This window comes from Salvia miltiorrhiza, chromosome 1, assembly GCF_028751815.1.
Source record: "Salvia miltiorrhiza cultivar Shanhuang (shh) chromosome 1, IMPLAD_Smil_shh, whole genome shotgun sequence".
Taxonomy (NCBI): Eukaryota; Viridiplantae; Streptophyta; class Magnoliopsida; order Lamiales; family Lamiaceae; genus Salvia; species Salvia miltiorrhiza.
In genome coordinates this window covers 52,901,796-52,929,090 of record NC_080387.1, presented here as the reverse complement: position 1 = coordinate 52,929,090, position 27,295 = coordinate 52,901,796, and the positions used below count along the sequence as shown (strand labels likewise).

General features: G+C 34.7%; 2 protein-coding genes and 1 long non-coding RNA gene across 4 annotated transcripts; 2 read left to right on the top strand and 1 right to left on the bottom strand.

Moving 5' to 3' along the window:
• Positions 1 to 2,645: 2,645 nt before the first annotated feature.
• LOC130993536 (uncharacterized) lies at positions 2,646 to 5,915 on the bottom strand. Of its 2 annotated transcripts, none has more exons than XR_009091698.1 (2): positions 5,612 to 5,915; positions 2,646 to 3,838 (listed from the first exon to the last, which is right to left on the bottom strand). It is a non-coding gene; the product is annotated as an uncharacterized LOC130993536 (long non-coding RNA). The 2 variants fall into 2 exon arrangements; XR_009091697.1 differs by having other exon boundaries at positions 2,646 to 3,662; positions 5,612 to 5,818.
• Positions 5,216 to 12,090, top strand: LOC130992331 (probable serine/threonine-protein kinase At1g54610). The gene is made up of 6 exons (XM_057916928.1): positions 5,216 to 5,950; positions 9,844 to 10,446; positions 10,588 to 10,809; positions 10,907 to 11,001; positions 11,488 to 11,593; positions 11,684 to 12,090. Exons 1-6 carry the CDS (start codon positions 5,582 to 5,584, stop codon positions 11,981 to 11,983), a joined length of 1,695 nt encoding a protein of 564 aa, XP_057772911.1. The 5' UTR covers positions 5,216 to 5,581; the 3' UTR covers positions 11,984 to 12,090.
• Positions 12,091 to 18,295: 6,205 nt separating this feature from the next.
• Positions 18,296 to 20,109, top strand: LOC130993022 (uncharacterized). The gene is made up of 2 exons (XM_057917746.1): positions 18,296 to 19,514; positions 19,799 to 20,109. Exon 1 carries the CDS (start codon positions 18,474 to 18,476, stop codon positions 19,395 to 19,397), a length of 924 nt encoding a protein of 307 aa, XP_057773729.1. The 5' UTR covers positions 18,296 to 18,473; the 3' UTR covers positions 19,398 to 19,514; positions 19,799 to 20,109.
• The last annotated feature ends 7,186 nt before the right edge of the window (positions 20,110 to 27,295 follow it).

The window sequence follows — 27,295 nt, the reverse complement described above, 5'->3', positions numbered from 1 at the left end:
TTCTTGCTTTCTAAATTTTGCAGGATATGCAGCGAGCCCACATCTAGAATGTGCGCTCGAGGGTTTACTCATTGGATTTTAATGAAATAGGGTCTTTATGTGTTTGATTTGTGATTTTTTTGGGGTTTAGGTTCTATGCTTTATTCTGAACTTAAGGCCTATGAGACGGGGTAACGAACTAGTATTGTATTCATATGATGCATCGGAAATAAATATTTTATTTGTATATTACATAAAATGGAAAAAAAAATATCAAAGCAAGTAGTGAAGATAAATATTTTCGTTGACAAACAATACAAACCAAATTTTGCAATGGCAGACTTCATTATCTTGTTGCATGTATGGAACAATTCTAAACACTCTTACAAAATTAATGACATCTAATGATTAGTGATTATAGTAAATAACTAAGACAAAAAAAAAAGCGTGAATAAAATGTGATATGATCAATTTTTTTTACTGATCCGTTTATGATTCATTTTGGAATATAGTTTATCCAACAATTGTGTCCAGTTTTGAATTTCAATTACGTGTCAATACGTAAAAATGCTCACTTTGTTAAGTGTAAAATTAAAAATGCACATTTTTTTATAAAAATCTGATCATGTGCCCAAATTAAAGTGAAGAATCGAAATTATCCTTAAATGTTGATGGATTTGAATAAACTTTTGTGTAAAGTCTTTACACTTTTCTGACACAAGTATAAATGTGTAAGAAAAATGTAAGAAAAAATAGTTTGTTGTTAGAAAAGTAGGTTGCCACCCGGACAGCAACCTACTTAGTGAGGTTGCCGCCTGGACGGCAACCTACTTTTCCGACCGACAAGCTACTTTTATTTATTGAAATTTTTAATTTGTTATAAGAAAAAGTAGGTTGCTGACTGGAAAAGTAGCTTGTCGCCCGAGCAGCAACCTACTTAGTGAGGTTGCCGCCCGGACGGCAACCTACTTTTCCGCCAACTGACTATTTTTCTTATCTTGTAAGTACACTGATTGAGACGTGAATGATAATTTAGATATTTTGGACATAGAATCAATTTTTTATAACAAGTGGGCATTTTTTATTTTTGACTTAACAAAGTGGGCATTAAATTTTTTGCCTCTTCAACTATCCAGTGGCCCAACAAAAAGTAACACATTTGTGTTTGGTTGCACTTATATGGAGTATATAGTACTGTTCAAGTTCTTATTATTGATCAAGTGGAAACATACGATATTTTTATAATAATATTAATTAAGTAGTATTATCTTTAACACTCTATTTCTTATTATTGAACATGAATATTACATACTCTCTTAGTCCCACTCCACTTGGCTTAGTTTCATTTTTGGGTCGTTCCATTCGATTTGGTCGGTTTCCTTTTTGAGTAATAAATTTTCACTATAATTCATATGATCTCATATATTTTATACTACAAATCTTATTTCTTAAAGTCCCTCACACAACCACACCTTATAACTATAAACTATTCCTTCTGTTCCAGCCAAGTCTCACATCTTTCTTCATGAAACAATATACCGATTAGCCTAGAATGACAATTTCCCATTAGAAATATATTTCTCCAGTCATGTTGACTTCTCTTTGAGTCCCATTCAACAATTTACCTTGAAATTCTCAGTATGTGAAATGCATCTATGTAAAACACTAAACATCCAAAGTCATCAATAATCTATAAACAAATCCAACCACCAAATTCAAGCTGAAGAAATAACAGCTATCATGTGACGATGAATTTAAGCCGCACCGGAGGGGGAATATTGGATACGAAATGTTGGGCGCACTTTTTTGCTTCTTGTCATGGGATTGGCTTATGAATATCCCATTTAAAAAAGGTCCATTTCTCTTCTTTCAAAGGCAATGTAGGAAAGGAGTAGCGAGTCTTAGAGGCTGTTTGGTTGAGCTTATAAGCTCTTTAAATCAGTTCATAAGCTCTTTGAAAGCTTATAAGTTGTAAAATTAAGTTCTCCTATAAGCTCCTTAAAAAATAAGTTTCTTTACCCCAACTTATTTTCTCATTTTCTTATAAGCAACACTCATTTTACAAAAATAACTCAACTATAATTTTTTATTTTTGTTATATATCATTTTAATTTCAACTCTTTTTGATTTTCTCTCTCTAATAAAAATTTTCTCTCTCTAACCAAAAATTCTATTTCTAGCTTATAAGCTCAATTATTCAAATACTTTGACAAAAAAAACTACATCTTATAAGCTCTTGAAACATCTTATAAGCTCTTTAAAATAAGCTTAGCCAAACACCCCCTTAGTATCAATCACAACCTTGTGGAGTGATGGACATTTCAACCGCCTTAAGATTTGTATGAACGAATGTCCCAATCCTGGATATTGTGAAAGGAGTCATGTCATGTTGATATATCAATAATAGCAGAGGTGGATGAGATATGGTTATAATAAAATTGATTATGGACTTATAAGAATCATTAATTCTTTAACCACCTTCAAAAACAGATGCTTAGAACAAAAACTGAAAAACATATCATTATCTCAACACAAACATAACCATAGAGATTGAGAGTTTTGCATATCCAAACACATATAAACTCGCACATCCAAAAGTTAAAACTGACAGAGAAACTGTAACTGAAACTCGGGCAGAAAATGTGAAGAACACAAGAACACCAAAGTTGGTAACCCAGTTTGGTGATAAAACACCTGCGTCTGGGGGGCCACGCCCAAGGTAAATTATCCACTAGTGATGATAAGATATACAAAGGACTTACACGCGAAGACTCGTTCTCCCTAGCCTCTATATCTTCCCAAACCTCCACCAAGATGAATAATTGAGAGCAAATTAACAACTCACTCCCTAAGCTTGAATGCTACACATTCAACGCTTAAACCCAATAAATAATATTAAAGCCACAAATTAGAACACACTTGCATGTATTGCATGCTCTCGATAAGGCTACGAAAATACTCTTAATGATCAGTAGAGTAGAACGAAAAACAACAGCAAAAACGAATTCCCTTCATCACCAAAATATAGCCAAACCTTAGAAGAAGTTGGGCTCAAGTCGGGCTAAACTCTTGGCGGACTGCAGGCTCCAGGCGGCGGCTCATCGAAGGGGTTACTTGAGGCGGCACTCAATAGGGTTCATAAAAGCCCTAGGAATAAAGACTCCTTAGCAAACTTGAAGGCCCAAGCCTATCTCAAACTAAAAATCCGCAGTGAAAGAAATCTGCCAGACAAGAGATCGAAGAAGCAACCCAACAAGAGACATTCTGTGGAAACATCTTTGATCTACACAATGACAACAAAACTTGTAGAAATACTCTAACTTGTTTGCCAAGTCCGAGTGATAAAATGGAAGGCCTTATACCAACATCCTAAAACTTGGTTTTTGATTATTATTCAAATCTAGAGAATAAAGTGGCTTTTACATTATCGTTTAGGCAAGTTATCGAATCTTCATGAATATGTGTAGAAATTCAAATCTGACATGCGAAAATGATTCACCTTAAATTTAAAGTCGCAGGAATGTGGAGAAGCCTGGATCAATGATGTGAAGAATAAAATGTTTTGAGCAGCTTCCACATAGCCATAAGGTTTATTCAAATGAAGAAGCATAAGGATACATGTTGGCCACCAACCATTAACCGAAAATCCAATACAAGCTTCTCCACCTCAACTGTTTGAGTCTCTGCTTCCAAAACAAAGGACATCACAAATCATGTCCAAAACTTTCAAGCTTGGTTTAAGATTTGGTAACATAGATGAGAAGTGTATGCATAAGTCTTCAAGATTAGGACACGATGCTAGAAAACATATATAGATTATCACTCCTCCACACCTCTTTTTATTACCACCATCTATCCCCTGCAATTTCAACATATTACTAGCCACCTAACTCATCAATTTCAAAATCTCTAAAACCCACTCATAAAAATACAAATATGTAAAACTAAATTCAAAGCATTAGCTACTTACCATCTGCTCAACTCGATCTGCAGAGGCCTAATCAACGTAATAACACACACAGAATTTAAATTTCGAATAAATTTGTCATGACAAAGTAATCTTATTCCAAAACATTAAATTCTTGTGTTTAGTTAAATTTTCATTAAATAGGGAAAAATATCCTAAAAAAGAAAAAATAATAGTACTACAATTTTTCAATATTTTTATTCCTTAACTTTTATTAAGTATTCGCTTTCCTTATTTACAAGATTTTTACGTACTTACTTACTTACATATTTAATATTATTTTTATAATTATATTAAAATACAAATTATAATTACTTCCTCTATCTCTTAAAAATATGCGGAGTGAGTGACACAAATTTTAATAATTATCATGAGAGAGTGTATTGTGAATGAAAAATGAGTCTCACTTTATAAAATGTTGTGTTAGATGAGAGTGTATTGTGGTGGACCATGATGATTTTTTGTGAATAAGTATGAAAAAAAAGATAAAAAAAATAAAGGATTAATTTAAGGTGGGATAGTGTTCAAAAATGAAAAATGCATATTTTTGTGTGACGACAAAAAATGACAAAAGTTGCATGTTTTTAAGAAACAGGAGAATATTATTTACTATGTGTTTTATATTATTATTATTATTATTATTATTATTATTATTATTATTATTATTATTATAATAATAAGAAAACCTCAATTTAATTCTTAGAATTGTGATTCGTACTATATGTTGTACATTATTATTAATAATTTAATTTAATATAATATAAGAAGTCTGGATTTAATTTTAGAATTATGAATCATATAATTAACCTTAATAATGTACATTGTTGTTACTAAAAAAAAGTGATCAGCGAATTTAGTATTTATATTAATACAATTTAATTCTTACATATATTGATTAATTCTATTTAATTATGTTACAAATTCAAAATTATAAGTATTATTTTTTTTTATTTCCAGACAGTACAAAGAATCTAAGATTCATTTTCTACGAAATTATTTTCTTAGTAATAACATTCTCAATTAACTTTCCAGCCAAAATATCTGTAATACCAAAAAACAAAATAAAATAAAAATTGTGCTTTTAAAACAGGCCCAATAAGTTTATTCAAACATACTACGGCTTACGTCAGAATAAATTGGTGTTGACCATGGTCCATGGGCCTTAATTCTTAACTACTCTAAAACGACTAATTAAAGCAAGAAAAATCTTGAATTAATATTTCAAATTGATCTTCTCTTCGTGCTATGCTATTGAATAGGAAAAGATGTGGGTTTTGTAGGTTGGCAAAAAGCCTAATGAAAGAGTCATATCTTACAAACCATGCTTCGTAATCAACGGAAGAAGCTAAGTTAATTAGTTTACCTTTTCCAAAATATCTATTATAAATTATTTTACAAAACGCATAATATACATAGATATTCCAAATTCCCTCTGCCGGCCTCAATTCTACATCATCTTACCTCATTTATATACTGCAAAATCTTGTCTTACTCTCTCATCTACAAATGTCCCATTTCCCTTATTCCCTTTTGCGTTACATTTTTTATTCAATCACAACACCTAACCCCCTAATAAATTCAAGAATATATACATAAAAAACATTGCTAAACTAAGAAGTGACACTTTTTTTATGCATGGGGTCCTCACAAAGTTCAAAAACATACGTGAAATCTCCGCCGATGGAGATGGAGAAGCTAAGGCTGGTTAATGGTAGCATGAAGGAGGGCCCGGTGAGGCCGACGAGGAACCCGAGCTCCCGGGGGAGAGGCGGGGCCCACCCGGGGCACGAGGCGAGGAGGAGTGCTAGCAATAGCGGCAGCGGTGATGGAGATAGGGGTGGCGAAGTTTCTAGAAGGAGTGGTGATGGCTTGATGAATAAGGGTGGTGGTGAAGATGATGAGTTGGTGGGTGGATGGCCTAAGTGGCTTGTTGATAATATTCCGAGCCATGTTTTGAAGAATATAGTTCCAAAGAGTGCCGATTCTTATACAAAGATCGACAAGGTTTGATATTCTTGATTCTTAGTTACATCTTTTAACATATTGGGGTTTTGGGAAAGCTTTGACATTGTGTTTGTTGGTTGGTTGGTTGATTCTTGCCTACTTTTAGGGTGGTTGTTGATGATATAGTGGAATATTTCAGGTCCTTACTAATTAAGATTAGCTAATTTGTTTTTGGCAAAACAAATCTACATAAATAGAAGATAACTTGATTTATGCATCCATTTTAATTAGAGTTCATCAATTTTGAATTAGAAATCGTTAATTCCTAGTTAGGATTATTAATCATAATTAAGATTTAATTAAAGAAATCCACCTGAGTGGCCCTTGATTTTTGCATTTAGATATTTAGTAACCATGTGTGATGACATCATGACCATGCCAATTCCACTACAAAAAAACGCATAATTACCGGCGGCGATTTTGCCGTCGGTAATTAACGGCGGCACGGCGGCGGTATTCCAGGATCAAGAAATTGTTGCAAACTCATCTTAAAATTAACGGCGGCGGTATTTAGTAATCCGTCGTTTTGTTGCAAACTCATCTTAAAATTGTTGTCAAAAAATGAAACTTTTGCTACTAGGATCAAGAAAAAGAAACATGAGCATCAAGTTTTTCTTGGGTCATGGCATTATAACCATGAATTTTGAGCATATTTTGATTTTAATTTTTAATAAAAAAATTTGTAAGTAAATCATGAATTTTGGACATGTTCTAATTAGGGATGGCAACAGGGCGAGGCCGGGTATTGCATTCCCATCCCCATACCCGCCTAAGAAATTCATCCCGCCCCGCCTCCATACCCGTTTAAATCAGGGCGGGGGTAGGGCGGGTATTATCCAATGGGGAAGAATACCCATTGGGTACCTGCAAAATTTAAATTTAAATTAAATTTTATATATCATAATTTTAAACTTTTAACTTAATTTTTATTTCAAATTTATTTAAACTTTTATTAAAATTTGATTTTTTTCCTTATAGAATATAAAGAAAAAATATAGCAAAGTTAATGAAGTTAAGTTTGATGTAGGAAATCTTATTTATAAAGCCAACTTTCCTCATCTATTCTTTATATTTTCAACTAGTCCGCCCTCCCGTGCGATGCACGGATCGAGGCTATTTTATAATTAAAAATAAATTATGTAATGGCAAAATTTTACCATTTATGAGTTAAATTAATTTAGAATAAAAAAAATCTATTTATTTAAACATTATTTTATTTGAATTGCAATGACAATAACATAAATTTAGATTATCTTATATATAAGTAATATATATACACATATACATATTACAATAGTCATCTATTTTATTTGTAACTAACAATAAAATAGTTACTATATCATTCAATTACTTCAACTCTATATCAAAATTTAGCGTGCCTGTGAAAATGTTAAATAAAAACTAATAAATGTAAAGTATATTTAAAATTGCATTTTAAATATATATAAATGTCAATCCAATATTAAGTTACACAAATATAATTACAAATCAAATAAATTGAAACTATAAGTAATTATATTTCTTTTATATATATATATATATATATATATATATATATATATATGTAAAACTAATATTCATCCACAAATTTATATTAAAATTATTACAAATTCAATTTTTTAAAAAATTATTATTCAAATTAAATGATTCTAAAATGAATGTATAAATCTCATTTTCCTTAATTGCATTAAAAATTGTTCTAACTAAAAACTTCATAAATAAAAGTGCAAAAACTGATATATAACAAAAATATAGAAAGAGAAGTAAAATTAATGTAAAAAAGTAAAGAAAATAGGGAAAAAAAAATCAAATTAATATTCCACGAAGATGAGTGCCACAGATTTTTAAATTTGATCATCACTTGATTATGGTTGTAAATCCAATTCAAATTAATATTAAATTATGATATTTAATTTGATATTCATAATTATTCAATTAAATATTTAAGTATACATACATAGTATATATATATATATATATACATATATATAATTTTATATTTATAATTATAAAAATATTCAATTTTATATTTAAATAGAGGCCCAAAACATTTATTTTTTGTTTAAAAGCCCAATTCCTTTTTAGATGACAAATTTATAGCCTCCCTCACATCCCTATCTTCTCTGGCACTCCAGGAACTTCTGCATCCACCCCTTCCTCCTTCAAGTCCGTCGATCACTCGTCGTTGTGACTCAAATGCGGCAGTTTGCCTCCATCTTATCTCTCAAAATTCCTAAACCTTCCCCTAAACAAATCCGGCAGAATCGCTAGCAACACATGCCCGCCATTGTCTCGCCGCCGCCGCCGCCGTCTCCCCCGCCAACGACTGGTCAAACAACAACAACCAACTGGACCACCGCCGTCGCCGTCCTTCCATCTCTTAGCCGAGCAGCAAATTCATTCGTTCCCCACCTCCTTTATCTCTTTTTCTAATTCTTGTTCTCTTTCTACCTAATTTACCCATAAAATCGAATAAAAAATTCGAATGATTCATATACCATTTCGAACAATGATTTGAAAAAAAAATTATTTAATATCAATTCGAATAGTATTTTCTCACGTTTCTATTCGGTGTTTTGCTCCCAAATTTGGTCTCGTGTTCTTCTTCCCTGATTCTTCTCTTCTTAATTCGGCTAATTTACGATTTTTTGTGGTCGTCTCTCATTTATGTATACTCATATTTTTCTTTTCTGGTACGGGAGAAATTAGATTTGGAAGAGTCGAAGAGAAAACTGCTGATTGATAAGAAAAAATGTGCTCTTTTTTTCTGGTCATAGAGAACTTAGATTTGGAAGAGAGAGAGAAAACTACCTATTGATTAAACAACAGAGCACACGTTTATTCAAACGCCCAAAAATTCTGGAAGAAAGAAAACCGTAAAAGAAAACTGTAGAAGAAATTTGCCGGGAAAATATTACCGTTAAACTTCTCTTTTATATTATATATAGATGTGAGACAAAAAGTGGTGAGAAATGTGGGAGAGTTGAAGAGAAACAATGTCCCACATTAAAAAATGGATGAAAAAGGGTGGGTGAATTGTGTTATATAAAGAATGAGAAAAATGTTATATATCATAAATTTGAATTTTAATATAATATTAGTACTAATATATTTTGTTAATAATAAAAAATAATTTAAAATATACTAAATACATATTATTCGGGGTGAGGATTTATATACCAGCCCCCGCCCCGAATTCGAGTCGGTACCCGAACCCACGGGTATAATTGTCATCTCTAGTTCTAGTTTTAACCTCTAACAAAAGATTTTGCGTATAAATGTTTGAACTTTTAATTGTTTATGATTTTAACTATGGGAACAATATCCGACCATATACGTAGATTTAATTAGGGTAAGATTTTGCGTATAAATGTTTGAACTTTTAATTGTTTATGATTTTAACTATGGGAACAATATCCGACCACATACGTAGATTTAATTAGGGTACATTTTGCGTGACTGTAATTATGATAGATTTAATTTATTCTTTTTTTTTAAGTATGAAATAGTGTCGTTTAGTATTTGTTAGCCACATCAGCTAGTTATAAGCCACGTAAGATTAAAATGTCACGTATGTGGCCGGATACTATTTTCGTAGTTAAAATCAGAAACAATTAAAAGTTTAAATATTTATACGCATGGGCTTTTATTGGAGGTTAAAACTAAATAATGCCCAAAATCCATTGTTTTACAAGCATAATGATCTTTTGTTAGGAGTTAAAACCAAAATATTCTCAAAGTTTGTGGTTTTACAGGCTATTAACTCTTTTTTTCTCTTAAAAAAAAAAGATGATCAATGATGGTTCTTCATTTCCCCTTTACGATGACTCTCGAACTCCCCAAAAAAAATGATGAAGTGTGAAGAGATAGAAATGAATGTGTTGGTATTGCAGGTAGGGCAAGGAACGTACAGCAACGTATACAAAGCTCGGGACAAAGACTCCGGGAAGCTGGTGGCCCTGAAGAAGGTCCGGTTTGACACGTCGGAGCCGGAGAGCGTGAAGTTCATGGCGAGGGAGATCATGATCCTGCAGAAGCTGGACCACCCCAACATCTTGAAGCTGGAAGGGCTAGCCACCTCAAGAATGCAGTACAGCCTCTACCTGGTGTTCGACTACATGTATTCGGACCTCTCAAGGATGCTGTCTCGCCCCGACGAGAGGCTGACGGAGCCGCAGATAAAGTGCTACATGCAGCAGCTGTTCTCGGGGCTGCAACACTGCCACGAGAGGGGGGTACTGCATAGGGATATAAAGGGCTCAAACTTGCTGATAGACCGAAATGGGATGTTGAAGATAGGTGATTTTGGGCTGTCGAATCTGTTCAATCCAGAGAGGAAGAGGCCTCTCACTAGCCGAGTTGTGACCCTTTGGTATAGGGCGCCGGAGCTGCTGCTTGGCTCCACCGATTATGGAGTTGGGATTGATCTTTGGAGCGCCGGATGCCTCATGGCTGAGATGTATGCCGGAAGGCCCATCATGCCGGCTAGAACTGAGGTGAAAACAAACGTGCTTTTTCTTTTTCTTGTTTGGTAGTAACATAATTTTAGTGATACAAAGAGGTGTGTGGCATAAATTTTGACTTCTTTAGGTGCAAAGAGAGAGGTGAGATGATTGATAGTTGTTGATTTGAGTCAGGTTGAGCAGCTACACCGGATTTTCAAGCTGTGTGGGTCGCCTAGAGAGGACTACTACCGGAGGTTCAAGCTGTCGACAGCGCTCAAACCTACTCAGATTTATAGGCCCAATCTTCGTGAGGCCTTCAAGAGCTTCCCCTCCGCTGCAGTCGACCTTCTTGCCACGCTTCTCTCGCTCGACCCTACGCGCCGCGGAACTGCTGCTTCTGCTCTTCAAGATAAGGTCACTTTAGTTTAGGCCTCCAAAATTGCTTCTATTTTGATGTTTGATTGATTCATGACAATGTATGTGAAAATTGTTAATTTGTGTGTTTTTGCAGTTCTTTGAAACCAACCCTTTAGCTTGTGATGTCTCTGGTTTGCCTGCAGTCCATGTGGAGGAAGATGAGTACTCTGCAGCAACTGAGAGGAGAAAGTAAGTTAGAGTTTGAAATTTGGATGTATGCAAAAATATAGCGAAAAAAAAGGAGTAGATTGCTTATAAATTTTGATTTTTAAGCGAGTATAATTTTCTTGGTCAAACAATACATGAATTTTTTATTTTTTGAAATTCAGTTGGAATTAGAATTCCGACCGCACTTAATCATATGTGCAAGCCGCAAATTAGGCAATAAGAAGTCAGAACTCTATTTGAATTTGCATGCACAAATTAATAGATTAATTTTGGCATGCAGATTCAAATGGAGTTCCGACTTCTAAATTGCACGTAATTAATTTCCAATTTTCATGCAGGATTAAGTGTAGCCAAAATTCAAAAAAAAATATCATATATTTTTTTATCAAAAAAATGGGATGGGCTATAAATCAAAATTTAGGTATACACTCTTTGTGTATTTACATGGAATTAACACACACACACACAAAAATCTTGATTCTAGCTAAAAAAGAGTGATTTTGTTAGGCATAGGAGTTCTAAAATGAGGAGGCGTAGCCAGTCGCACAGAGAGCATAGGAAGAAGAGCTCAGCAGCTGAGAAGCCAAGTGCAGCTAATGAAGGATCTAAAGAGGTAAAGCAAGCTCATATTCATCAATCATATATGGTTGAGGCTTATTGCCAATTAGGGTAACTCATATATGCCTCTTTTGAGGAAGTGCAGACGAGCACAGATTCATCGATTTTCGGGTTGGATCCGGGGAGTAGCTCGACCGGCACTTCCTCTAAGAGCGTTAGGCCACCAGAGAAGGAGGAGGAAGAGGAGCTGCCTCGGCTCTTTCCTTCTCCGGTGGCACCGGAAGACCCTCCTAGGGTTGCAGCTAAGAGCCGTGTGACTGACTATTATATAGTAGGTGATGATGGTCTAAAGAGATTGGATTCTGTTCAAAGGTCTGCTTCATCTAGGGCATTTCAGAGTTTGGAAAACAAGCACATACATAAGCTGCATTCTCTTGATGTTTGAGAGCTATATATTGGTGGTGAAGATGATTCTTGATTTTGATGACTTGTTTTTTGTTATTATACATTTTCCATTTTTGATGATAATCATTTCTTTCATGAGCATGAAAATGAGCATATTTATATATATATATATTGGATGTGAACTTTTCCTCATGTTTCTTGTTCAATAAGAATGAAGAGGGCATGCTAATTAATTTTCATTCAACCAAATAAGAGCTAAAAGAAAAAGTTTGATTGCGTCTATAAATACACGAACCCGTTACTCAATTCTAGCATATAAACTAAATTAAAATTATGTTTTTGGTTATACAAATTTTTGTTTGTTTAATTTTTCATACAATTATCAATATTTTGTGAATTAATGTCATCGTACCTAGCCGAATGTGACTAGTTTAAATGGCAAATTAATGTGACACTATCTGAAGTGGCGTAGACTCAACTACATCATTTAGTACATTGGTCATTTAAACCATGTAAATATTTCATGTGACCACTTCAGTTAATTTGGGGGCAATTGAAAATCATGTGAAAAAAAATCAAAATATATATTTGAAAGTTTATGTATTTGAAGGTAAACTTTTCAATTTATATACAAAACATAAATTTATCAAATATTCGTATATTTAGTGCTCGTTTGGTTCAAATAGGGGAATTGAATCAAATAAAAGAGTGAAATGGTAACAATAATCATTACTTTTAGTGAGAGTTGGTTTAACAAAGGAATCATTAGTAAGAGATTTCATTTCTTTTGTTTCCCCTCTATTTTGAGGGGTAACAAATTAATTGGGCGATTGAGTTACCCTTAAATAAGGGTAATGGTTAACTCATTAATTAACCAAACCAAACAAGTAATGGATTGAAATCTCTTTCAAACCTCTAAAAACACCCAAACAAACTTGGCCTTAGACACAATTGCCATCTCCAAATTGCATGAGCATTCTTGATTTTTGAAGCCCTTAATATCTGATTGAAGAAGAAATATTCTGAACAAACAAAGAACGGCCGGTTCTTGCTTGAAGACAACGAAAGGGAAAAAAATGAACAAGAAAGTATATCTTACAAGTAAAGTAGAGAGAAAATAAGTTTGTAAAATATGTTACAAATTGTAACGAATATCGTCGATTTTGGTCTTGATCCACTTGAAACTCCCTCTCATTGATGCTTTGAGTTTACCTTCTGTAGTGAGCATGTTGTATGAAGCAATCCTCTTCTTCCTCTTCATCTCCGGATCGTTGGACGCTCCGAAGCCTTGCTCCTTCGTGGTCGGCCCGTTGAACGAGTACGGCCCGATCCGCTCCTCATACCCGAGCCCCGCCGAGTACTGTGGAAACGATCTGCTCTTCTCCATATATATTTTGTGAATCTATGCGTATAATGTTTCCAATACATATATTGCATGCCCATGGAAAAAAGATGGTTAATAACTTTTTTTTTAATGATCAAAGAATTAATAGTAGAATTTTCAAATGATGAGGTCCATGTGATCATGGTATTTGCAGACACAAATATGCTTTCGGCACTCACGCTAGAAAAGAGAGAGAGAGATTTAGGTGGTGGGGACTTCTTGTCTCAATTGTTAGCGCCAAATCTTATACTTGCTTCGTTCCAGTTCTTTTTTAATACAAAAATTAAAATATTTATTTTTAAGAGGAAAAGCCACGTGGTTCACATAAATTAAATATTTTAATGAGTTCAATAATTTTTCTTTAATGCCTCTTACTTTAAAGGCCACAATCATTCACCATCAATTCACTACAACAAAAACTCTTATACATGTACTATACACTACTAAAAATACACCAAGTTTATATTAAAACTGGTGTCGTAGCTTGAAAAATCGGTGTTGCAAACCGATGTCATATATTAAAAAATTATGCTGAAAGACACCGATTTTATTATTATTCCTCCTTGAATTGAAAATAAGGAAAGAAAAATGATAAACTTCTTTTTTAATTAAAATAAAACATGCCCTTAATTAATTATTTCTATTTTAATATTGAGCCAATTTTAGTGGAACATTCGAAAATGAAAAACGAGCCAATTTTGATGGGACAGTGGGAGTATTAATTTTTTCTTTTTTGAAATGTATAATTTTTAGATATGATTATAACATATGCTATGTATGAGCGTAACGAATAATATAATACGGAATTAGAAAAAATTTTGAATGTGATACGCACTAGAGAGTTTATGTCGATTCATGTTGTGTAGCGTTTGGGTTGTGTCCGACAAAATAGAATAAAGAATATAAAGCGGATGAAATTATTCAGTCTTCTAAAATAAATTCTATCCGTGACGCTATTTAAAGGGATCAACAGAAAGAACGTACGTTGTACGCGTAATTAATATTATTTTATTTGATAATTTATTGGATGGATATAATTATTTATAAACCTTATCAATAGCTATAGAAATATATCACATAGATTTAGTGTAATATCTTATAATGAATTAATATATTCTTATAAATATATAATATGTAAAATAATTTTAAAAATAAAATATATAATAGAGGTAAAATAGGCAATCCACAAATTGTGTCTTAAGATGCCTTAAGCTCTTTTTCTATTAATATAGATTAATACACACCAATTCGATACGCTTTTTGAACTTCATAACTTCGATAGCACCTTTTGATTTTGGTGAAGACCTGCCTGATTTTTTAGATGATCGGATTCTGATGTTTGTAATTTTGTGATACTATTATCATTTATGAAACATAATACATATATAAATAGGCTCAATCATGTACATATAGAATAGGTTCAATCATGTTTCTCTTGCTATAGCCTATAATGGTGATGATGGAGCTTTTGAGTACAACTCTCCTTTTCCGGATACTTTATTGCATTTTCTTCTTTATTTCATCTATCATTTTACAGAGCGTATACAGCTTAAAGCAAATATTTGACATATTATTAAAATGAAATATAGAATGAGAATCAAAGAATTAGGTGTCATTAATATGTACTTGTGTCATATACACTCGATTTGTCCAAATACTAATTATTCCGAAAACTTTAATTTTGCGATACCGCGACTTTTAGATATGAAGGGCGTGACATTGTGATGAAATTTATGATAGATCGTAAATTCATTCAAAATATCATGACAACTTAAAAATTATGATCTTTTATGTCATTTCAAAGATATTCAAACAGTGAAGACATTCTATGTTAATAGATGATATTTCAATCCTAATAAATAACAATCCTTTTTTTTTCTAATGATTTTATTTCAAGACATTCATAGAAAGATAGAGAAGATAAAACATTAATTAATACCGTAATAAGAAAAAAAAAAAGAAAAAAAAAAGCACCATCATAATTGAAGTGCTATAGATTATAACCTATTTTTTTCGAGAGTAAAATTGTGCGAAATTAACACAAAAATTTATGTGAGATTGTTTCATGAGTTCAAATTTATAAGATAAATATTTGATTATGTTATTGTTCTTAACCCGGTTTACAGTTTGCAATTTGAAACGATTTCACACCTCTAGAACTAGTTTTTTGTAAAAAAAATAAAATATGCATGCTTCATGATAATTTGACCTAGTGAATAAAATGATAGACGTGGACTGTTTCGGTAAATAAAAAAAAGGAAAAAAAAGAAGAAGAAAAAGGTGATTATATTCATAGCCCCTATTTTTATAAAGACTATCTAAAATAATAATTAAAATTTTACCTTATATTTTATCTTACATTTAAGTATGGGGCTATGAACAGAACTAAAAAAAAAAAAAAGCACAACCCAATTTTGGCTTATTGCTGCCACCTAAACACTACGGGCCATATTGCTTTTGTCAATAACGGCCCACATAAATTCCAATTCGATGGTTTTTATTTTATTTTTGAAGTGTCCTTACATTTTCTGTAAAAAAATTAGCCTAGTCGGAAGCAATAATTCAGAAAGACTTGTACTATAAATAAAAAGGAGCAGAATTAATTACACCTTGGTCCATACATTTGTTGCTGGTTGGTTTGTTTGTATAGGTGGAAGCAAAGACAAAATTATAATTTAAAAGTAGACTGATAAAATTACATTTCTATACTTAAAAATACTTTCGAATGAACAAAATTATAATTTTATATATATATAATATAAAAAATACAAAAAAAAATCTAAATATGATGAAAACAAAAAATGTCCGAACGAGGCTTGGTTCCGTCATATTAAGTCAAAGTAATATTGAAATGGATAATTGGTGTATAAATATATGAACTTTACTCAGTTTTTGATATAAACTTTAAATACATTAATTATAAATAAATGAATTTTACTCACTTTTTATATTTAACATGAAGTAAAATATAGTTATAACATAAGTGATATGCTACTTATAGTTTTTGATGAGGACACAACATGACCCCACAAACTCAAAAACACTTCCGTCTTCGTCCTAGCTAGTAGTAGTAGCCGCGATGGCCATTTTGTTACTTCCGGCGGCAGATTAATTATTAACTTGGGTGGTGGTTGTAGTTCTACTTGTTGCTGTGTTGTTGTCGTTGTAGTGATAGTGGTGGCGGCGGTGACGGTGATGGAACAGGTGGTTGTAGTAGACGTTGTAGTGGTACATCACTTCACAACTTCATCTTTGGTGAATAAACTTTGAAATACTAAAATAAACTTCAAAACAAAAGGATGCACTAGGTAATAAGGGCGTATTATTTCTCTCACATTTTATGTTTATTGATACTAGTTTTACATGACCCTTCAATTTCTACTAATTAAATACAAATGCCTTCTCCTAGGAATACATGAATCATAATTGGTACTAATTTAATACTTCACTCGATTAATACAAGTTTACTTTTCAAAAAAATTCTTTGCGCAGAATGTCGAACACCGTCGGCGGGAGTTTTTGAGCTCTCATAATTAAATTCTCAAAGTTCAAAATTGGCTAGTAAAAACGATAACATATCGAATTTCGGGTAATTCAAAGGTATATTTAATTAATGTTATACAGTATTACTGGTCAAAATAAATATTACATTCATATTATACTACCTCCGTCTCTTACAAAAACATACGAGGATTTTAAAAATATTAAATAAAAATATATTATGAGTGGAAAATTGATATCACTTTATCATAAAAAATAAGGATAAAAGATAAATGGATTATGGTGAGGTAATGTAAAAATAAAAAATACATGTTTTTGTGAGACGGTCCAAAATAGCCAAAATTGAATGTTTTTAAGAAAATGAGGGAATAGCATAATTATATATATTGGTTAGTTAATTAATTAAATTAAAATTCAATTCCTTTTGCAACTTCTTATTATTTAAAAAATGGAGTAGTATAATTATATATTGGTTAGTTATTCAAATATATATAGGTGAGCGTTCTAATGAGATCCCCAGTTTGTAGTGAGATCTTAGATTGATTTGTTGGTATTGATTTAACTGACTCATTCATTAGTCTCACATGCATCTCACGAAAAATAACAATCTCACTAGGTCATACCTTTATATACATATATATACTATCACCAAAAACAATTTTTTTTAGTTTTTTTAGTATTACCAAAAAATGGCTTGATTCACGTGAATCTTTAATTTTCACATAAACAAAAACTTTTAATCGTTTTCGAATTTTAAATTAAAATGAACATTTTGATAAGAACTACATATATAGTATATGCTTTATAATTTGAACTAGTGGTTACTGTTCATATTTAATTAATCTAAAGATTGCTTTATATTTTGCCTCTTAAATTAATGCGTACGTTAAGGATGAAAGGAAATGAAAAATTGAGTGAACGGAAATTACAAAAATTAAACATGTATATTCCTTTTTATGACCAAGAAAAAAGAATATTATTAAGGGGGGAAAAAAAAAAGGAATTGAAATACACATTATGAGGAGGAAGGAGGATAGTGTTAGAATGTAATTTTTATTAGTCATTAGGGGTTTATTAGTCCTTTTATAATATGTATTACTTAATGATATTGTTGTAGTCTTGTAGAGTTTCATTTCATAGTTTTCAAACAATGGTTATTAGATCCACTTTTCATCTCCAAATCGCAAGTTAACATGGCATCAGAGCCGGAAAATTGCAGCTGGAATTGGATCTCACCTCCGACGCAGTGAGAAGCGCCGCCGTCCGACGACCTGACGGCCGAAGAATCGGCGCCGGAAGCCGCGCGTGTGGCCCACACGCGCCGCCGAGCTCCAGCGCGGCGTCTCCTTCCGCCGGCGCGTGAGGGCGCGTCCGGCACCGGACGGAGCTCCGGTCGACTCCGTTCGACTCGTCTCGTCCCTCTCCTTCGATTTATGTACCTGTTTGTGGAATTCCGGATCCGACAGAATATTTGGTATTTTCTTGAAAATTGCTTCGATATTTGATTTTTGTTGGTTGGTGATTGACATTGTTGTTGGTGATCTTGCTTGGTGTTCTGTTGAAGATTTGTTGGTTTTGGGATTGTCTGTTCTTATTTGGTTTTGAAACTTATTTGGTGGTGTTATTTGCTACTTGTTTCATCATTATGACTTCCGAAAGAGATGACTCGCTTCAGTCTATTAATGTTCGTTTGAATGGGAAAAATTATTCTTATTGGAGTTATGTCATGAAGAATTTTTTGAGAGGTAAAAAATTATGGGGTTATGTGTCTGGCACACATTGTAAACCGATTGAGGAGAATAATGCTAAATATGTTGAGGAGCTTGACTCTTGGGAAGTTTGTAATTCGAAAATTATTACTTGGATAAATAACTCTGTTGAAAACTCCATTGACATGCAACTGGCTAAGTATGATACTGCAAAAGAAGTTTGCGAACACTTGGGGAAACTTTACACTCAGTCTAATTTTGCAAGACAATATCAATTGGAAATGGATATTCGTTCTCTCAATCAGAGGGACATGAGTATTCAGGAATTCTATACTTCCATGACAGATTTGTGGGATCAGTTGGCTCTCACTGAGTCTATACAACTTAAGGCTTTTGCTCCCTACATTGCTCGGAGAGAAGAACAACGATTGGTTCAATTTTTGATGGCTCTTCGTGATGATTTTGAGGGCTTGCGTGGCAACATTCTACATCGCAATCCCCTGCCTCTGTGGATTCTGTTGTTAGTGAACTTCTTGCTGAGGAAATTCGACATAAGTCAGGAACAGTTAAAGGCACCAATCCAGCACTCACTCAATCTGTATTGGCTGCTCACTCTCGTCCTCAACAAAGAAGCCATGGAAGACCTCCGAGCTATTATCAGAATAAGAATCCAATCTCTGATACGAGCATTTGCAACTACTGCAAGCAGCCTGGTCATTGGAAGGCTCAGTGCCCTGAATTGGCAAACAAGTCACACACTACAGCTGGTCGTCCTCCTCCTACTTTTGGCCAGAATCAATCTTATAGACATCCCAAACCTCCTCACACTGCTGCTGCCACATCTGAATCTACACAGATAGATTCTGGAATCTCTACTTCCACATCAAATGATCTATTTGAGAAGTTTCAAAAGTTCATCAACTCTCAATCTCATGCTATGACTGCTGCAGCAGGTTTGTCGACCTCAGGTTCCACAGGTACATCTTCTTCTGCTTGGGTTTTAGATTCTGGAGCTACCAACCATATGTCTCCCAATGCAGATACTTTTGCTTCCATTAGTCCATCACATTCCATATCTGTTGCCACAGCTGATGGAACTCATATATCATCTTCTGGAATTGGTCATGTCATCTCACATAATATTTCTCTTCCACATGTTTATCATATTCCTAAACTTGCCTTGAATTTAGCCTTTGTTAGTAAAATTTGTGATAACTATTCTGTTGCTGTCACATTTCTTCCTGATTCTTGTCATATTCAGGATCTACATTCTCGGAGGGAGATTGGGACAGGCCATAGGCAGGGCGGACTATACATTTTGGATCATCTTCGACCCCCAGGAGTTGCTGCCTCTAGTAATGACTTGTCCAATTTTCATTTGAATTCGTCATCTTCTAGTTTTTATTTATGGCATTCTCGTCTTGGACATGTTTCTTCTTCTCGTTTAAACTATATGGCTAATAATGGATCCTTAGGGTCCATCAAGAGTCATGACATATCTTCTTGTAGTGGTTGTAAACTTGCAAAGTTTTCTGCCTTACCTTTTCATCACAATGATTCTGTTTCTCATTCTCATTTTGACTTGATTCATTCTGATGTTTGGGGACCCTCCCCCATTGCTACAAAATGGGGGTCAAGATATTATGTCTCATTTATTGATGATCATACTCGATATTGTTGGGTTTATCTTATGAAACATCGTTCTGATTTTCTAGGAATTTATCAAGCTTTTCGTGCTCTTGTCAAAACTCAATTCTCTTATGTTATTAAGTGTTTTAGGTGTGACTTGTGTAGGGAATATACTTCCAATAGCTTCAGAGAGTTGCTTGCTAATGATGGTACTATACATCAAAGTTCTTGCACTGACACACCACAACAAAATGGTGTGGCAGAAAGAAAGCATCGTCACATTGTTGAAACAGCCCGCTCTCTACTTTTGTCTGCCTCTGTTCCCAGTGAGTTTTGGGGAGAGGCTACTCTTACCTTTGTTTACTTGATAAATAGGATCCCATCTGCCCTTACCAAAGGTGTGTCTCCTTTTGAGAAATTTTTTGGCTATGCCCCTGACTACACTCATCTGCGTGTGTTTGGATGTGCTTGCTTCGTTCTTCGCCCTCATGTTGAGCGAAATAAGTTATCCTCTCGTTCTGCCTTGTGTATTTTCCTAGGGTATGGGGAAGGTCAAAAGGGTTATAGATGTTTTGATCCTGTTAGTCATAAGTTGTATGTGTCCCGTCATGTCTTTTTTATCGAGCATATTCCTCTATATTCCATTCCTTCATCTCCTAACAATGTGACTAGATCTGACCTCATACATGTTGACCCGTTTGTTAGCGATTGTGAGCTTGAACATGCAGGTACTAATGATGATGTTACTAATGATATTGCCCAACCTGCCTCTCCTGCTCCTTCTCCACCTCCTGTGAATGTGGATCCACCTCTTCGTCGTTCTACCCGTGTCAGTAAGTCTACTCGTCTTCCTGATTTTGCTTATTCTGCATATTTTCCTTCTTTCACTGCTTTTCTTTCTTCAATCCACAAAATTGTTGAACCCATCTCCTATAAGGAGGCTTCTTTTAATCCTTTGTGGCAACGGGCTATGGATGATGAACTTCAAGCTCTACACAAGACTGGTACTTGGGAGTTGGTACCCCTTCCACAAGGAAAGCATGCCATCGGTTCCCGATGGGTATATAAGATCAAAACAAAGGCAGATGGATCTATTGAGAGGTATAAAGCAAGGTTGGTTGCTAAGGGGTTTTCACAACAATATGGTCTAGATTATGAAGAAACATTTGCTCCTGTTGCCAAAATGACCACGGTTCGTACTCTTATTGCTATTGCTGCTGCCCGTCAATGGGATCTCTCTCAGATGGATGTCAAGAATGCCTTCTTACATGGAGATCTTATTGATGAAGTCTACATGACTCCTCCTCCAGGGGTCTCCCACAAAGCTGGATACGTTTGTCGGCTAAAGAAATCTTTGTATGGTCTAAAACAAGCCTCTCGCTCTTGGTATGACACATTCTCCATTGCTCTTATTTCTCTTGGTTTTCGTATGAGCGAATGTGATCATGCACTTTTTGTCATGACCTCGGATTCTGGTATTATCCTCGTTTCTCTATATGTTGATGATATGATCATAACTGGGAGTGACACAACTGGAATTTCCTCATTGAAATCAGATTTAGCATCTCGCTTTGAAATGAAGGATTTAGGTCCTCTTAGATATTTTCTTGGTATTGAGGTTTGTAAATCCCCCAGGGGGTATCTCTTATCTCAGTCCAAATATATTGCTGACATTCTTGATCGTGCTCATCTTACTGACACTCGCACTATTGACACTCCTATGAAAGCAAATGTTCGGTACTCCACATCTGATGGTTTACCTTTGGAGGATCCTACCTTGTATCGCACCATTGTTGGGAGTTTGGTCTACCTTACTATCTCTCGCCCGGATATTGCTTATGCTGTCTACATTGTCAGTCAGTTTGTCTATTCTCCTACCACAGTTCATTGGTCTGCTGTTCTTCGCATTCTTCGCTATCTTCGAGGTACGATGTTCCACAGTCTCTTGTACTCTACCACTTCATCACTTGAGCTTCGTGTCTTTTCTGATGCTGATTGGGCCAGTGATCCTATTGATCGAAAATCTACTACTGGGATGTGTGTATTTTTCGGTGATTCTCTTATCTCTTGGAAGAGTAAGAAACAAAAGGTTGTTTCTTGATCATCTACAGAAGCCGAGTACCGAGCCATGGCCTCCACTACTACTGAGATTATCTGGATAAGGTGGTTGCTCTCTGAAATAGGTGTCTCCATCTTTAAACCAACTCCAATGTATTGTGACAATAAGAGTGCTATTCAAATTGCTCACAACTCTGTCTTCCATGAGCGTACTAAACACATTGAGATCGACTGTCACTTCACTCGCCATCATTTGCAGCAGGGGACACTTGAGTTACATTTTATTGCTTCTTCTTCACAGATTGCAGATTTGTTCACCAAGTCTCTTCCACTTCCGCGCTTTCGTGCTCTGGTTGGCAAACTCTCAATGCTCGTCGCAGCGACATCTTGAGTTTGAGGGAGGGTGTTAGAATGTAATTTTTATTAGTCATTAGGGGTTTATTAGTCCTTTTATAATATGTATTACTTAATGATATTGTTGTAGACTTTCATTTCATAGTTTTCAAACAATGGTTATTAGATCCACTTTTCATCTCCAAACTGTCGCAGCCCGCCCTAACTAGGGATAGTTAGGCCGAGTGATCCACGACTAGGGATGGGGTTAAAGAAGAAGGGGAAGAAAAGGGGCGTCATTTATAGCCGTAAAACTTACTCATCTTAATAAAACTCGTCATTTCTACTCATTAATACTCAATTGAAAACAGTCTATGAAAGACAGCATAAAACTTAATTAATATCATTAATCAAGTTATACATCATATGAAACCATTCTCTTAAGACTCAAAGTATGACATAACATACTATAACATCAACAACATCTTGCAGCGGAAAGTAGCTAGACATATGTATGAAGACATATTCTAGACAGGTTAATTATTTATTAACAACCCTGGAGACTCCTCTCATTGCAGCACCATCACCACATCAGCTCAACCTGCACATTTAGAAAACATATGCAGGGCTGAGTACAAAAGTACTCAGTGGGCACGTATGCCTAAGTATTAAAATACATGCTTCAAAACTGTAAATTGTCATGCCATCATAAATAGTACAGCAAGGGAGTTTTTCGCTAAAAAGGCCCAAGCTTACTAAATTCATTTGTGATTCTTAAAGTTCGTTTGCAGACTAAGTTCTCTTGTAATCTATCATATCTGGAACTTTGTGCCGGAGAGGTGGCCACCTCTCACGAACACTTGACCGGCCAACCCGCTAGATGACTCACGGTCACTGGTGTACACTAGTCCTGGCAGGATAGCTATCAACTGCTCATGACCCGAATTCGATTGCATCATTGGCAAAGCCAAAGCAGATAGATATCATACTAAAATTGAAACATTTTATGGCAAGACAATACTTGAAATAACTTTAACTCAAAGATTTTGTCATGAAATGACTTGCTTGAACGTAACATTTAAACTCATTTGATATATATGAAAGTAATGCCCACCTCGTTGTGTCTCTGTATCAATGAGTAACGTCACTCTCTCCCTCGAGTCGTTACTTCCTAAAAGGACCTTCATCGTTATGTAGAATTGGTGAGAAGTTATAAAAGAAACCTCGATTAATAATCTAATCCCTTTTATGAAACATTAGTATCTCTAATGTTCATCTCTCTTGATTGTTAATCAATAACAATTATTATCTCTCGTCATTACTCATTAATTATAACATCCTTATGTTATAATTAGTAGCGCTTCAATTAAAAGAAATATTTAACACATCGAAAAGTCCACTTTCTTAGCAGATCTATTCGTTCTCATCTCGTCTAATTAACCAATTAGAAAGTTAAACTTTCCATTAGGCATGTATTTGAGTCACGGGTCAACAAGAATTGACTATGCTCAAATCCTAATTTCACTAAAATTTCGGCATGACCTATTCATATATAATGTCAGCCACGAGATTTCAACGCGTGAATCTCACTACGTGAACTCGTCTCTCGACTCAAAACTTAACATCTTGACATCTTTTCAACGCAAACCAAACAATTCAAAATCATCAAAACTCTTTATCAGTAAACTATCATTTATACTCGACACCAATTGTTCGAGTGTCAGATACCAACATTTATGTGCGTTAATCATAACTCTCACACTCACTCCATTTAGACACATAATCGATATCAAACTCAAATAATAAATTATATCTTAACAATTTAACATGCTCATAACTATCGATTAAATCTCGGACTTTGTAATTAAATACTAAATTCCAACTTTAATTAATTAACATGCTTCTCTAATTTATTTATCTCATTTAAACTAATAAATCTAATCCATGCTAATTTCTCATACTTAGCCATTTTATATGCATTTCTCATGCAATTCAAAAAGCTCAATAACTTACTAATCATGCTCATCTCATAAATACTCAAATAATTCATATAGTCTTATTAACATAGCATTAACTCATATGCACTGCTAGTTCACTTACATGACTTCACATACTCTACATATCTCAACTTAATAAATCATCGAATAATTAAAAATATTTGTACTTATGTTTAAGTATCCAATTTAGATGATGTGATATTATATGCTTAAGAATTGTTATGACTCATGGATTTGAGATGCTAAGGACCCTTAAATCTTACTACATCAATGTTGTCATTGGAGTCATGACTTGTTTACAAGTTATAATAAGTTAACCTTTACAAGAATTCTTTTGAGGTTTGTACTAGATTATGCTAGAGTGTACTAATTGACACATCCCTGCTATCAGAATGCCGCCTAAGAGAGGTCGCCCTGTGAGAAACAATAACAATCGCAGAAACCATAACGCTGTACCAGAAGAACCACAAGATGCTCAATGACATAACCCACCCCTCTGCCCCCAACTAGGAGAGTCGAAGAACTCTTTTTAAGGCAGAACCCACCTACGTTTGACGGAACGAGTGAACCAGCTGAAGCTGAGATTTGGGTGCGTGCAATGGAACGCATCTTCAACTTCCTACGTTGTACTGATGAGGAGCGCCTATCTTGCGTCTCATTCCAGCTGACTTCTGGTGGGAAGCACGTCGAAAAATTCTGACACCTGAACAATGGGCAAGTTATACTTGGGAAGATTTTAAGACAGGATTATATGATAGATATATTCCGAAAAGCTATAGGAAGAAGAAAGAGGCTGAATTCTACGATTTGAAGCAAGGAAAGAAATCTGTGGTTGAATACGACAAGGAATTCTGCAACCTGTCTAGGTTTGCTCCACAACAAGTGGACACAGATGAAAAGATGGCAGAAAAATTTTGTGCCGGTCTACGGTACGAAATTAAGATGGCTTTAGCAAGCCACGGAGGACTCTCATACACGGAGTCTCTGAACATGGCACTTGACATTGAAGCTGCAATGCCGTCAGACAAGTCAGCCCCATCGTTGATCTCGACGCCAAACGATCCACCAGTAGCCTCACATACTCTCAAAGGGAAGCGCAAGTGGGACAACAACGAAGACAATATCAATCAGACTAATAAGATAATGTGGCAAGAGAATGAACGGGCCGAACATTTTATTCAACAAAGACACGAGGCACAGACTAATCTCGAGCCAACTGGAGGTAACCAAGGTCAGAAAATAATTTCACCTTGCCCAAATTGCGGTAAGATGCATAGGGGTGTCTGTCGGGCTGGAACTAACGATTGTTACAATTGTGGCCAAAAGGGTCACTACTCCACGCAATGCCCCAACAGACAACGAGGTTCAGCAAATGGGAACACCCACACCCCCTTGCCAACAATACGTGGACACTTGCGAAATCAGTCTCAATCACATCAGTGAAAATCTTATGGAGGCACCGCAGATAAGAAAAAGTTACGTGGGAGTTTGAAGACAAAATGAAAGAGAAGTACCCGGATTGTTTTTAGCAGATATATGCAAATTTTGGGACGAAATTTTTGTTAAGAGGGGTAGTATGTAGTGACCCGCTCTTTTATATATATATTAAATCCAGTAATGTTATTATTTTTCATCAGTGAATGAAACCCGATTATTATCCGGATATGAATTCAGCTTATGATCCTGAATTTATATTATTAAAGCAGTCAGTGATGTTTTTCAAAAGTTATAACTGACTTAGCGAAGTCATGTTATTTATTAAGCGAGATGAGACTATCGATTCTATTATTTATAATTACTTAAGTCGTGGATTATTTCCGGCTTGTGAGGAGAATTAAATCTACGGATTTAATTTAGATTTATTTTACAGTCCATCGATGCTAGCAAGCAAGAAATCATATGTCGAAACACGGGATTTATTTAAATAGATAAACAGTATCAAAGCAGATACGAGTACGCGATTCATATTACAATTACAAAAGCACCGAGATATACGAATATATCTCATTTATTCACCACAATCAACCTCCATTTCTATCTTCTAAATTACACCAACACCAAGTACCAAAAGAAAAGAATAGAATAAGAAAAGGGAAAAGGAAAAGTGTGCTGCCACCATCCTTTGCTCCCCACCTCTTCAACCACCAAAAGCCATGCTTTCCTCCCTCTACAGCCACCTACTCCCTCTACAGCCACCTACTCCCTCCCACACCCACCTACTCCCTCCTTTTTGCATACTTAACATAGCTGGATTGATCCAACTTTCATGCTTCCATCTTCACACGCCAACAACAAGAGAATGAGAGAGAGAGAGAGATCATTCAAGCTTCTGCTTAAACTTAAGGTAAGCCTTGGCTTGATTTTTCATCTTCTTCCATATTTTTCTCCTACAATTGTGACAAAGCACATCACAACTTATTTCAGCAAATCCCCACTGAACTAAAGAAAAATACATCAGCCAATCAAGCACAAAATACACAAGGTATTTAACCCATCTCAGTTCAGTTCAATTCCATGCTTCATACCATCATATCAAGCATATGTTTTCAGTTGTACAGAAATACAAATATTAAAACTATAGAATGATAGAGAACTAGATGATTAGCTCAACCACAATTTATATATGCTTCTTCGCTAGATAAATGATGAGAATTCATATGACAACAGAAGAAACCTTTGCCTAGTTTTAACTCTTGCATACTCGACAACACTCGCGTAATAGAAATAAACGAGACTAGAGA